This window comes from Leopardus geoffroyi, chromosome A3 (genome assembly GCF_018350155.1).
Source record: "Leopardus geoffroyi isolate Oge1 chromosome A3, O.geoffroyi_Oge1_pat1.0, whole genome shotgun sequence".
Taxonomy (NCBI): Eukaryota; Metazoa; Chordata; class Mammalia; order Carnivora; family Felidae; genus Leopardus; species Leopardus geoffroyi.
The window spans coordinates 23,535,017-23,549,913 of record NC_059336.1 but is presented as its reverse complement, the minus strand read 5'-3'; the positions used below and the strand labels follow the sequence as shown (position 1 = coordinate 23,549,913).

The window sequence follows — 14,897 nt, the reverse complement described above, 5'->3', positions numbered from 1 at the left end:
AAGTTTCAGAAATTACCCAAACAAGTACACCACATCAGTTCCTTGAAAAACAATTTAAACAATTCAGAAGTATGTTTAAAAACCTTAATTTGATGCTATGAGGCAACCCAATCTTTCCTCGGATGGCACTGTTAAATTTTGGTCCGGAGCTAAAAAGGAAACACAAAATTACACTAGTTACAGGGTTAGGGTCTTGCTAAGATCGCGTTCATGCGCTCTCCAGCAAGTTTAACATTGTTCAGGCTGATTCTTTTCCACCTCAATTATGAAGAGGAAATAGAGACTTTTTCTCTTAACTATCCCAGGCAAACTGCTCTTATAGTTATCCATCCTGGACCACTGAGAGGTGCCGAGACCAAAGGTTACAGCCTCAAGATTGTTAAGAATCTAAAAAATCTCACCCTCATTTTCAGTCTATAATTCTTTTTACACTATGAATACATTCCTGAGAAGAAAAAAAAAAAAAGCAGAAGTGAAAATAAGTCACCCTGAACTTCCCTCACACCAGAATAACTGCAGTTAACAATTTGGTGTGTATTTTTGCAGATCCTTTCTCAGGAATACATTTGCATGCACGTACATATACAATATTCATACATGTTTTCTTGTTTGAGGAATGTTTAAAAACAAGAAACTAATTCTTTAACATCATGAAAACTTCTTTTCCGTGTAACAGTTAAGTCTCAGAGACTGCATGAAAGAAGTTTGTGTGTCATACTTTTCTTAGTGGCAAAATATTCCATAGTAAAGATGTGAAGAAAGTTCATTATTATTTCAAAAAATGTTTTATGAACTTGACATAATAAAAGCATGTTTTCGAAAATATTATAAAGATAACCGTTGTAAGACAATTTTATTCTGAATCTTAAAAAGGCCCAATAGTTTCTGGATCTTTTATTCTGAAAGACCAAACTAACTTAAAGGGACAGGTCAGATGTCCTTTAGTGCTCATCCTACTATCCTTTTCAGGAAGGGTAACAAAACAGTGGTATGTGATCCACATTTGGACTCGTTTTCATGGACTCTACGCATACCTGCAACATCCAAGCAGTTCCAAATAAAGTTATATGTTAAATGGGTCCTTTGCCATTCAGACTAATAACCAGAATTAAGAGTATACATTTACGGGATAAATTAAAGATCACATGAGAACAAACGTGAGAACTAAATCACTTTGAAGTCAGACTAGGATTATAGGCTGACTTCAAGTTTTCATTACTCTAGATAAACCATATTCAGAATTTATTAAAGTAATCCTCCCCCATTTAATTCATTCTGGTAAAAATGAATACGGTAATTTTTGATAAATTGGACAAAAAAACAAAGTACTTTTTAATACAGCATCTGGAATTAAAGCAACATTGTGTCCTCTTTCAGCTCTTAAATTATTTATGAGATAAGCAGCTAGGAAGAAAGTAGAAAACAAGAAGTTCAATCCTTTTTATTTTAAAGGTTAAAGACCCAGAATCAGGATCCAAAGTGTTACTAACTTTAATGGTTTCAAATAATACTAAAACATTTCATGAATAGCAGTTAATGTGGGTGCTTTATTTTCATTCTCTTCTCAATTCAACTCATTAAATTTATCTGTCAGTTATTACCTCCTTCTTAAAAGATGAGAAAGCTCAAGCTTGGAGTGTTAACTTGCACGAGTGAAAGAGCCAAATGTCTTATTAAGGTCTGTTTGTCTTTGAATTCCATCTCCAACCATTCAAGAGTGTTAATTTTAAAATAACTCCCACAGTTTACAACAGTATGTTCATTAAGAGGAAAGAACATCTTAAAGCACTAAGAATTGCTAGCTAGAAGCAATCCTTAAGAGTTGTAGGTAGGTTCCTTCCAAACTTTATTAATATAGTTTTTAAAATGACCATAATAAAATATATTTCCAACTTGTTACATAACCACATTCAAATTTCCAGAGTGATTTCAAAGCATTTTTATTAGCGTCTTACTATTTTTAAAAACCTTAAATATAAATGTGATGAGCCCCAAGTTGATCATTATCAAGGAGCATACACCAAATTCACAAATGGTCTGTCATTTCAGCTGAAAACAGCCAGACAAGATTAACTAACTACATATTTAACTAATTACATTTATAACTTATCTATTTGAGCTTTAAAATTTTTAATTTACGTTCAGTAAAGAAAATTTGAATAGCTCACACACCTTTAAGCTTTCAAATGTTTCGCACTACAATATCAAGTTTTTTAAGCACTGTAGTGCTTTGGTCTAGTTTACATGGCATACAGTTAAAATATTTTAGATGGAGTAACAGAAAATCTGTATGCTTACTAATACAAATGTTATGTACTGGTCCACATGCTGTATTTCTACTTTGCTAGACTTTTCAATGCCAATACCTCATCTAATGCTTTTTAACTAGTCGTAATGAAAAACAAAATTTTACAATGCAAATTTTCCAGGTTAAATTGTTTTATGTACACCCAGAGAATGACTCTAAAACCAAAATCACTGTAACTATGGTTACATACTAAGGACTTCTGTAGCGGCCTCTGAATCTGCGATCTCGACTTCTTGAGCGGCTTCGTCTCCTTTCTTTGCTTCTACTTCGCTTCCTTTCACGGCTTTTACTCTTTTTCCTTTCTCTATCTCTACTTCGTTTCCGTTCCTTACTTTTGCTTCTTTTACGTTCATGACTACGACTTCTGCTCTTGCTTTTTTTCCTCCTGAGAAGAAAAAAAATTACTATTATCTTGCTAGCTTAAGATTACTTCCTTTTATGGTCAGAAATCTTTTTAAAAATTTATCTTGCTATTTTTACTACTATGATACATAATCATACTTATGGAAAAATAATTCCTAGGTAAGGTAAATAGCACCCCACCTTTGCCTTCTTTCTACTACTTAAAATCAGCAGACAGTGACAATCATTTGAGAGAGCAGGGACTATTAATGATCTCTCTTGAGTCAGTTACAGCTTTAACAAGGAAATGATTTATTGGGAGGGAGAAGATCAAAACTCGAACTCTTAAAGTGTGACCAACATAACTGGCCAACAAAGAGATTTACTGTAACCTATAAGATACAGTAATAAAATCAAATTTACAATAGAATGTTAACATTGAAGAAACAGTGGGTCATACACAAAAATTTACATAAAAAAACTTAATTTCCCTTACATGAGCCAAATTTGACCCAATTTACATGTATGAATAAGAGTATTTTATACTCTCAAAGGGCCATACAAGCATCAATATTTTGGTTTTCCTGGGGAAATTACAAGTAATGACAAAGGACGATAAAACTAATGCAATAAAATGCATTCTGATACATCCAGACTTTAATGTGATCTTTCTCGGAATTTTTTAAAAAATATAATTTATTGTCAAATTGGTTTCCATACAACACCCAGTGCTCATCCCAACAAGTGCCCTCCTCCCTGTTTTTCGGATATTTTCTATTAAAAGTTATAATGAGTACACCAGAAAATGGGGAGGATGCCATTTTACACAAGCCTGTGGGGTGCAATCAAAAACAAGGATCAACACCTTTATCAGTCTTTATAAAATCTCAAACTCTGAAAGGTAAAAAAGCCAGTCAGTCATATCTGTCATTTCTGTATTCTTCACAGTATACCACCCATTCGTTTCATAATTAAATCTTACCATCTGTACCTCTGTGTCATCACCCAAATTTTAGAGGTGCCTTCAGATATTTCAATATAAACCGAAAGACATTTCAAAATAAACTTATTCCGCTAAAATGTCAATTTGTAGTGGCTAAAAGATCATTAAAACATTTTGACAACTCTACATCATTTGGAAAATTTAATTAAACTGTTTAGTCCTTATCAAAGCAAAGTTAGCACAAGAGCAATTGAAGTCTGCCTCAGAGAACCTGTAAGCAGGTCATCTTAGAGTGCATTGAAAATAGAAAATGAAGACACCCACCTTCTGGAATCTTGAAACCCACACTCCAATCACAAGGAGATGTAGAGCTTTCCAAGGAGGCAGAAACTTTGTCTAAAATTTCAAGATAATCCACCTGACTGTCAGAAATGTATATGCTAGGTAGCACATGACAGAAAATTAGGCTACACTCATTATTTATATAGAAGTCATCAAAGCAATGCCCAGAAGGGCAACAGATAACATTCCAACTCTGTTGCCTGAAACACCTGACCCTATGTCTTAGCCTTAAGAATTCTCTGAGATAGCTATAATCAGAAGTCCTACATATAATCCATCAGGGGACAAAGTAAAAAGTAACTCCATCCCCCACAAAAAGGACAAATAAAGTTTTGCTCTGCTCCTAGATGGCCCGTAACAGAGAGGCAGCCAACCTCCCAATCTACCTCTTTTTTTAGGCCCAAAACTTCCTCTGCCAAAGGAAAGGACTGGTAAATTGGAGAGCTAACTTCAACTAAAAGTCTTCCTAGAACTTTTTACAGATGAGTTCCCACCCACATCTGAAGGCAACCCCAGACAGGTAAAAAGACAACAACATACTAAGACATTCAGAAGCACGATCCTCTTCATAAAAGCCCAGACAAAAATTTAAGAAAGCAGTATACTTCTCCATAACAAACTGCAGCTTGAAAGAACATTAAGTTAACTAAAGAAGGGTTATCATAATCCACACTAATAGTCAAATCCTGTTACAACTTAAAAGGGACTTTCCAAAGTCTTTAGTGGCAGTGGAATTTTGTACTGAACATCATTGAAGTAAATGGTCCACTGGGCTGGGCCTTTGGACTTTTTGGTTATATGGCCTCTGCTGTAAAGGTGTTTTGCTATAACTGGATTTGACCTCTTCCATGTAAGAAGATCTAAAATTTAAATGCAAAGTACTCTGGAAAATAAGAAAAAAAATAGAAAAGTCATTTATTCCAAAATTTATAGATAATCCACACACAGTAGCCAATATATTTCAACTGTGTCATTTTATTGTTATCCTTTGAGTAATTCCTAAAGAGCTTAACTGAATGGACACTGGTTCAGACTTTCCAAAAATGATTACACTAGTAATATTCCCACGAAGGCAAGCTCAGGCATACTTTGAGGTCTTGCCAAACTCAGGGGTATAGTTCTTCAGAAGGTAGGCTAATTGATAACCAGTTTGTGTTAAAACTTAGTTCTTTTTACTACTACCAGAATACAACTGAGTGTACAGACTGAAAATCAGAATTATTTTTTAAAAGAAAACATTTACTAGTTATTAGTCAAGTCTCAATTTCTCAAAACGTGCATTTTCTTACTACCTTAAAATTGCATCCCAATACTCAATTGCTTTTAAGACAATGAAGTTTTAGGATGAAAAATGCAACGTGGCACTTTCCTTTGATTAACAGAACTTACACATAACACTAAAGCACAGAACATTGTACTTGTTCTATATCTCATCTAACCTTACATATAAAAATTTTTTTCTAAATAACTTCCAAATTAATTTAAAAGATTAATTCCCTTTAGAAAAATGGGTGCAAAGTTTCTGATTGAACAAAAAAGCCATTTATTTAAGCAGCTTAAACTGAGACTGAGAAGTCTGACAGAAATAACTTCTACATTTAAAAAAAATACTAGATGGTAGTTGGGATATTTTAAGAAGACACTCCCTTAAATTGGCTATCCTATAGCCAATGAAAGAAAATTACCCATTCTTCTATTCAGTGTCAGAAAACTCTTTAGATAAAGGTCATAAACCATTAGTCATGGAGAGCTTAATGCTAAATGTCCTGGGTAAGCTTGGTAGCCTTAATGAGCTTAGATGCAGGATAAAAATAAGTATAAACTGCAGACTGAGTTAGAAGCAAGGAGTGACAGCTGAGAATGGTTGAACAAAGAAAGTCTGTGCCCTAAAGTGCATTGTTCTCATCCTACTGGCACTCAGGATGAGATCCTTACCCACACCTAGATTAGATAACTTAAATTTACATGGATACTCCTTCCTAGTTTTCATTATGAATTGAAGAACTGTGAATTAGAACCATTAATTAGGAAACTGACTTTAGTAAAAGGTCTAAAAGTAGGCAACATTAAACCACGCAAAGATTGGTTGATTGCCTCAAACTATAAAAATTCAAGACTAAACCCAATATGATTAATTCCCAAAATCTGTTGTGATTAGTGAGGAACTATTAACAGATCCTCCACCTAACTTTGTACCAAAATAAAATATAAGACATTTTCCTCAAATTGCATCATTTTAATTCAATGCATTACTATATTACTTTAGAGGAAGTGTAAGAAAAAAAAAAAAAAAAAGAACAAAGCCTGCATAATCCAAACTAAGAATTTTCTCATTTATTTTGTGAAACTCTATCAACCTACCAAATAAGAATTGTTGTGAGGATGTTAAGGTAGTGTACTATGAAGCACTCTGAGCTCTTACTAGGATAAGAGCCAAAAAAAATCAAATAAGCAGCTATGTTATCACTTTTTCTTTACGTATTATCAGGTCATGTACGTTCATAAAATAGGCTACTAAAACAATTTAATGCTTGTAACATGACCAAGTGATGTTAAGAATAATTAATTTTAAAGCTGAAAGAAAACTCCAAAAACAGGATCAAACCTTATAAACTGGTTCTGCTTACAATTTTATTGAAACTTATCCTATACTATATTCTGCACTATGGAGCACTGAGTTCCTGTTATGGGTTACTCATTTAACCTAGTAACTTGTATAAACAAATACAACTTTAAAAAAACTCCATTCTATTTAAGGCTTAAAGTTTAAAAAGCTTAAGATAACAAAAACCATGTAAGAAGCACCTAAGAAGTACTTAACTATGCTATAACGTTACTATAAAAAGGGCCTTTAAGCAGCAAGGAGCATAAATAATTCACAGCTCTGATTCCTTCAGTGGTGATTTAGAGCAAATAATATTTTCCATGGCCTGGTTATTTATTACCTTTTCTTCTTCCTAACCCATCTTCAGTAGATTGTAACAGTTTTATTGATAACACACACCAAAATATTAAGCCAAAGTTAATAAATTTAAGACAGAAAACAAGCTCTAATACAGGAACTCTTATCCAGATTGTCATGGACAGACTTGGAAGGGAAGGTGTCCAAAAGGTCCCTGACACTATATCCTGAAATCTAGGGAAAGAGTCCATAGTTTCATATCCTCAAATAGTTTCTTGTCCCAGAAGGTAAAGAACAACTTTTCTAAAAGAGACAAAAGCTTTTGAAGAGAACTTTTAGTTTGATGCTATAGCCACAGGAACACAACTTAAGATCTCAATCACATAAAGGTCCCCCCCCACCCCAGGTCCCTTGTTATAACTTACTTTTTGCTACGTTCTTCATGGCCGTTAGCACTGCTCAACTTGTTCTCATCCTAAGCAGGGTTGATAGAAGAACATCATGAGGACGAAGTGGTAACATTTCAAGTTGTCAAAGGGTAAAGGGAATAGGAATAAGAAAATACAAAACAATTTTAAAACTAATTACTTGCTTATAATTTAACATGGAAGGCTATAAAAAAATTTAGATGGGTATGTGTTTAACCACTTTGTTGCTTACAATTAAGTCATCGTGATACAAAAATAAAAATGCATATTAACATGTTAAATTTTACTTTCTTATATAGTTAGATATTAAGTTATCCAGATTTACAGTGTTCAAGTGGTTAAATAGAATTTCTATAAAACATGAATGAAGTCCTGTTTTGAGTTTTATTCCATGTGCTATGGTCCCTTTGGTCAGTACCATGGCTCTATTTCTGCCTAAGCCCCAAGTGGCCATGCTAGCAGCCAGCCACTATCGATTTCCTGTGACCGATGCCATTCCTGAGATCTTCGCCCATTTCCGTTGGAGGGTTGGGACTGTAAGAGCTTGATGCCACCTCTGTCACACATCTCGCCCTGAAGCAAACAGGGATTCACACTGCTTTAGTAACGTTGACTCCCAAGAACCCAAGAAAGTCAATTAATAATCCACCAGTCCAGCCTAAACATTTCCTACTTCCATACCTGTTTACATGGAACTACATCCATGTTAAACTAAGACACAAGAATCTTAACATTAAAATAGAAAGTAGTTCTTCAAGAGTCTAAGCATTATAAAACTACATACACCATTTAAAGCTAGAAAGAATTCATCCATATTGGTACCACATGGTCGTGCTATACAATCCAAAACAGCTGTATTATTTTTAAAAGGTTTAGTGCAATGTTTATTTTTAAAGTTTGATCACATCAGTTATAGAAGTATAAGTCCTAACTTACAAAGCTTACAGTTTGTGACACCAGTGATAATGCATGCATACTGCTATTTTCACCACCAACTGGTGAAAGAATGAAAAGACACTTTACTTTTACTGTGATACTGAAATGGGTCAAAGACTATACTATTAGCCAAAATAATTCCTCTGTAGCTTTTAGTGTGAAATATTATGGCAGGGACTAATTGAAAATAAAATATGGAGAACAGTAAAAACAGTCATCAAGTGACTTTAAGTTTGTGATACTGTCTCCTTTGCTTTAAAAAAAATTTCTATTCAGGGATCCAAGAATTTTAGTAATTTTTAACTGAGCAGCAGATCATCACCTGCCTGTTTCAATATTTACTATCACCAGTCATATATATATGTATATATATGGAAGAAAATTTAAATCTCACCCATTTCTTCTTGTAAAACTTATTTAAAGATTTGCTTGCCACAGACTGGTTATGCTTTGTTATTCTTGGACCCCTGCTATTTTCCCAAACCACTACATTCACCTTTTTGCTATACCAAACTGGAGCTGGTAATTCTTAGTTGAGTCATTTTACCTAGGGGACCACGGTACAGCGATAAGTCACTCAATTACTACCTTATGATTGACAGTTCACACTGGAATCAAAGGTGAATTCATGGGAGTAGAGGTGAGATATCGTTAGGCAAGTCTACAAAGAGAGATAGATGGGCATTTATTCATCACGCTGAAGTGAAACTACTGCACAATATTATTACATCAATAGCATATATTTACTTTTGTAAGTTACACGTAATGCATCTCTGATAAGGTAAATCAAGAGGGCTCCGGGGAGGTTAGTTTACATTTCAGCAGTAGTTTCGTGATAATGCTAAATTAAGAAATAAATAAACCTCACCGACATGTTTTTTCTCACCTTCTTGTAAGGAGCCTCAAGCATTGCTTCAATATCAATATCGTCTGCCATTTTCTCTAAACGCCTAGAAAATAAAGGTAATTCAGTGAGTAAACATTTTTCAATTCTGCCCTATTTCCTTCTTACACGACAAACTCCAAAAACTTCAGAAAATACTTCAAAAACCCTGGAATAACCAAAGGGGATGCACTTTACCAATCTTGGTAACTAAATCTGAAATACCTCCAAGACTGAACAGACAGAAATACGTTAAACGTACATTCAAAAAGCAGCCTACAATTAACTCCAAAAACAACGCGCGCGACTCGAGCGAGAGCGCCTCTTTCCGCGCAAAACCCGCGCTGCCATTTTAGGGGCAAAGGGAAACTCCCTCGGTTGGGAGGGGTTGTGTGCCATGGTAGCGTTCGGCTGGCGCCATGTTGGGAGGTCGCGGCCGCCCCGGGCCTCTAAGGCACCAATCTCTATCCGCCCTAGGCCTCTCTGGGGTCCCTGCCACCCAAAAAACCTGAAATCTACACGACCGGAAAATAAGGGCGCGGTCGCCGAAATGGAGCCGATTTCTCGAGAACCTGCCCCCCCCCCAAGTCGTTAAACACCGACTAAGGAATGCCCCTCAACCCAGACGAAAACTAAACCTCTGAAAAGCTCTGACAATACTCAGGCCCGCGACACCTCCTTACCTGTGCGGGCTTTCGGGCCCCTGGGGTGCTTGTATTCGGAAAGACGGGGGCTGCTGCTGTTGCTGCCGCCGCTGTTGCTACTGTTAAGCCGCTAGGCCCAGGCCGCGGTACCGCCCAGCCCGAATTTCGGGCTCCGAGGGCGGATAGGCCCGAGCGAATCTAAAAGAAACAATGGGATTAGAGGAGCCCGCGCGGAAGTGCAGGACGGCGGCTTCGGCAGCTCAGGATCCACCCCTGCGACAGCTTCGACAAGCTCTCTGAAATGGCGGCCGCTGCTTCCTCGTACTCACATCCACCAACACACATACACACACACAAACACACGGGGTCTCACAGAGCCCTCAGCACGGGCTCTCGCGAGAACTTGCCCGTAGTTCCAGACCGTACCGGCCGAAATATCGCGAGATGTAAGCATGGCCCGAGCGACTATGGCCCAATCTCGCGCAATGATTGCGCCACAGATATTCCCATCCCCCACTCAGAGAGGAGCCTTTGACACCCCCTCTACATGGACGTCCGTATCTCGCGAGACCGCGCAAGTAGCTAGAGCAAAGACAGTTGGTACACTTCCTGTCAATCTTTTTAAAAATTGAACGCTAAGTGGAGCTCTGTGGTTGCCTCCTCCCGGTGGCGTCTCCTCAACAGTTATCTGAAGGTTTTTCTCTCAGAGCTGACTGCCTCTCCCCTCCCCCGGGCTTCCCACCCTGGTGTCTGTCAAGGTCGCCATAAGGCAATCTAGTCCATATGGCGATAGAATAAAACAAAAAGCGTCATGTAGAGATCATCCGCCAAAGGTGAAGAAGTGAAAGGCACGTGAGAAGAAAGGCAAGAAGAGACCGTACAGGGGTAGGGGCTAGAGAAATATGGGTGTAGAATAAAAACTGGGTTTTTCCGGCATTTTGGAGTCAGTGGGCTAGACACTGCTAACAAAACACGCTTGGAAATAGTGGAGAAAGGCAATGATGAGGTGAAAAAAATAAACTTCCTTTGGCAATGAATCAGCTTTTTGCTCAGGATTTTATAGTCTGGCCTTGTGTCGGGGTTGCTATTTCTTCAAAAAAAAAAAAAAAATGTCCCCCATTCCCCTGGGACTCGACTCCTCGCCCCTCAAGCTCCCCAGATACCTGGCAGTTACAGTGTAAAAGCACCACTTGCTCTTTGGTCAACGCTGTGAAAAAGAAGGCAGCAGAGAGGTCGTTGGCTATAAGGCTTCCTCCTCCAAGATAAAAATGTTTGAAAAAAATCGAGGCATTAGAAGCAAAAAATCTTACAGATAAGTCTATTAATAGCTTAATAATCGAGGGTAAGATTTGACATGAGATAATTTGGTTCTTGTAGCTGCTCCAACACTGTGTGACCTTGGACTTGGACAAGTAAGTTAATCTCTTAGAGCCTATCCTCCCATCTCCTCTTGTGAAGAAGGGGGTAGTAATAATTACTAGGCTAAGCTTCTTGAGACTGCCCTAGGCTGATAATGCTCACTAACTGAATTCCCCCAGGGGGACCCTCGATAAATGAGTGCAGACCTAGTGGGGCTATAGTGAGGATTACATGAGATAATGTCTATAATGTGCCTGGCAAATATTTCATCCTCAGAAAAGTGAACTTCTGTTACTGCTAAACAATTATTTGAAGGAAATGTAGGTGTAAAGGGGCTTTACATTTCTGGTTAACCTCCCACACAGGTGTTTCTCTTAGAGGATTAATAGATTTTACATAGTAATATTCCCTTACTCCTTTTCCTGATAATTCATATTCTCTTAATTTTTTGTGTTGAAAATCCCAAAACACTGAATCATAATATGTTCAAGCTAACAAAAAAGTTAACTTTTGCTTTCTCTTTTCCCGTTTGGTTTTCATTATTGTGACTTGTTAATTGTGCAAATATCAAAGTATAAAAGGTGGCTGGCCCCTTATTAATTTGTTTGTTCGTTTAGGAACATGACAGCACAAAATTTGACTTGAACCTCTAGACTTATTTGGGAATAGGAAGGCTGTAAGCTTTCAGTCACTTGATTATTGAATATTTCTTAAATTGTTTTCTGTTCAAGGATGACCAGAGAGAACCTGGAAATTTAGAGCACAAACACCAGCTGGAAAACTCAGTCTCTAAAACAAATATATTTTTTATGTTTTAAAAGAAGATATTCGAAACAAAATATGCTTTTCATGCATTTTGCAAAACCTTTCTCTGTCTGGCTCACTGACTTTCTGTGTAAATTAATTCCCCTTTCATCATTTTTCCCCCTTTCATCATTTTATTCTCGAGTCATTTGAAGCAGAAGGTCATTGGTTTAAATCATCACCACCATCGAGAATATTATTATGTTCTATAATGTATAGAGAGGAATACACAATAGCCAAAAGCTTGGGATTCAGGATGTAATAGATACTAATCTTAGAGAATTTTAAAATTCAAAAAATTATTTTGCTGATGTCAGATGTCAGGGTGCCTGGCTGGCTCAGTCTGTGGAGCATGCGACTTTTTTTTTTTTTTTTTAATGTTTATTTATATTTGAGAAAGAGAGAAAGAGAGACAGAGCATGAGTGGGGAAGGGGCAGAGAGCAGGAAAGAGACACAGAGTTTGAAACAGGCTCCAGGCTCTTAGCTGTCAGCACACAGTCCAACTCAGGGCCCGAACTTGGGACTAGCAAAATCATGACCTGAGCCTTAGTCGGATGCTTAACCAACAGCCACCTAGGCTCCCTCGACTGACCATGCGACTCTTGATCTCAGGATTGTGAGATCAAGCCCCATATTGGATATAGAGATTACTTGAAAGTAAAATCTTTTGGGTGCGTGGGAGATAGGCTAGATGGGTTAGGGGTAACTAAAGAGAGCACTTTTTATGATGGGCACTGAGCGTTGAATATAAGGGATGAATCATTGAATTCTACTCCTGAAACCAATATTGCACTATATGTTAACCAAAATTTAAATAAATAAATGAATACTAAAATATTTTTGTATTACATAACATCTTTTAAAAAATATATTTTGCCTGGACACCTGGCAGTTAAGCATTTGACTCTTGGTTTCAGCTCAGGTAATGATCTCATGGTTTGTGAGTTCTAGCTCCAAGTCAGGCTCCATGATGACAGTGCAGGTGCCACTTGGGATTCTCTCTCTCCCTCTTTCTCTGCCCCTCCCACACGCATGTGCCTGAGCAGCGCAGTCTCTCTCCCTCTCTCAAAAGTAAATAAACATTAAAAGTATATATATTTTGCCAATGTGAGTTTTTTGATGTCAGTGTATGACTTTTATGGACAGAAAATGCTATTTTTAGGGCGCCTGGGTGGCTCAGTCAGTTAAGTGTCCAACTTCAGCTCAGGGCATAATCTCACAGTTTGTGGGTGCAAGCCCCACGTCCGGCTCTGTGCTGACAGCTCAGAGCCTGGAACCATGCTTCAGACTCTGTGTCTCCTTCTCTCTCTGCCCCTCCCGAACTCACACTCTGTCTTTCTCTTTCTAAAAAATAAATAAATAAATTTTTAATGCTATTTTTGATATTTGCATTTTTTAAGTAAATATTTTTTTTTTTTTAAATAAAAGCTTTTTAAAAAAATAACAAGTATAAGGGCGCCTGGGTGGCTCAGTCAGTTAAGCATCTGACTTTAGCTCAGATCATGATCTCAAGGTTCGTGAGTTCAAGCCCCGCATTGGGCTCTCTGATGACAGCTCAGAGCCTAGAGCCTGCTTTGGATTCTATGTCTCCCTCTCTCTCTCTCTCTGTTCCTCCCCCGCTTGCACTCTGTCTCTCTCAAAAATAAATAAAGATTAAAAAAAAAATTTTTTTTTATAACAAGTATAGTCAGTCTTAGTTTCTTAAAATTTTCTGGCATTAGGGAATCTACACCTGAAATCATTGTTGCACTATGTGCTAACTAATTTGGATGTAAATTTAAAAAATAAGATTAAAAATAGTATCCAAGAAAAATTTTTTTTCTTAAAATTTTCTAATGTAGTCTCCTATACCTTTCCAATTAAAATCATAAATCTCAACTCAATTACTCAATTACACATATTTAATTAGAATCTTAAATATGCAAAATTCTCTTAAACATTACAACTTAATTATACATACAAAGTATCCCTGGGGTGCCTGGGTGGCTCAGTCTGTTCAGCATTTGATTTTGGCTCAGGTCATGATCTCACTGTTCCTGGGATCAAGCCCCATGTTGAGCCCCAAATCCGGCTCCGAGCTGAAAACACAGCCTGCTTGGGATTCTCTCTCTCCCCTCTCTGCCCCACCCCCATCCACACATACACTCTTTCTAAATAAATAAATAAACTTAAAATTTTTAAGAATGGTTCAAAGTATCTCAAAACAACATAAATGTTTTAAGACATTATATATATATTTAAATTTAAACCTCTTTTTGTAAAAACACACCCATAAGAGAAGATTTTATTATCTCAAAAAACTTGAGATTGACATCCCAAAAGAATTCATACACTATCTCAGAAGACCAAGGTTCCTTTTTGGCCAGAGTTTTTGACCTGGACCAAAGACTGTGGTTGCATAACCTGCCTGATAGATTCCGGCAATATTCTTGAGCCACTGACAGGCATCATGAACCTTTTTGTTTTCTTTCCCAAGTCATTATGACATCAAGAATCTCAAGGCTCTTCATATAGATAGAAATAATTTTGCCACCCCTATGATTTTGCCTGATTTGGGTATATGAAACTTTCAATCCTTCCCCTTAGTACTTTGTTATCTAATCAATTTACTGATTGAATTTGGCATTTGTTTCAAAGATTTGTCTGTCTACTGGCCATAATGTCAAGAACATTTTAGTGACATATCCTAAAGGAATGTTCATCAGCTTGAGAATGATTAGTCCTTCAAAGAAGAGATTTTTCAGGGGTACATTACTAACCATGTATTTCAGGTTGATGCCATGTACTCTCATAATAATTTTGCTTGGTATCACCAACAAAGAATCCTGTTCCTCAAACTTAAGATACAGTTTCTTAAGATCCTGTGTAAACTAGATAAGGAAGCAACAATCGATGTTTTTGCCAGAGTTTAATATTTGGTCACAAAAATACAGTGTTTTAAACTCCCATAGTTAAGGAAATCAAGAACATTAAGAGGCACTCATGAATAAGATGATAATACAGCC

The 14,897-nt window shown here is 37.0% G+C and overlaps 2 protein-coding genes across 12 annotated transcripts in view; one reads left to right on the top strand and one right to left on the bottom strand.

Annotated features, from left to right (window-relative positions):
- Positions 1–10,118, bottom strand: part of RBM39 (RNA binding motif protein 39) — a 30,664-nt gene extending 20,546 nt beyond the window's left edge. For 2 of the 10 annotated variants that reach the window (XM_045444779.1, XM_045444780.1), the window contains exons 1-5: positions 9,768–10,084; positions 9,088–9,151; positions 7,263–7,312; positions 2,499–2,693; positions 84–173 (exon numbers count right to left, since the gene is read on the bottom strand). In XM_045444779.1, the coding sequence (XP_045300735.1) occupies positions 84–173; positions 2,499–2,693; positions 7,263–7,312; positions 9,088–9,138 (386 nt within the window). In that variant the 5' untranslated portion in view covers positions 9,139–9,151; positions 9,768–10,084. The other 8 variants (XM_045444783.1, XM_045444784.1, XM_045444786.1 and 5 more) reach the window with 7 other exon arrangements.
- A 111-nt stretch (positions 10,119–10,229) lies between these two features.
- PHF20 (PHD finger protein 20) overlaps positions 10,230–14,897 on the top strand; it is a 171,636-nt gene continuing 166,968 nt past the window's right edge. The window contains exon 1 of one of the 2 annotated variants that reach the window (XM_045444764.1): positions 10,230–10,328. The gene's annotated coding sequence lies outside the window, so the exon portion shown is untranslated. The remainder of the gene's footprint in view (positions 10,329–14,897) is intronic. The other variant, XM_045444765.1, reaches the window with a different exon arrangement.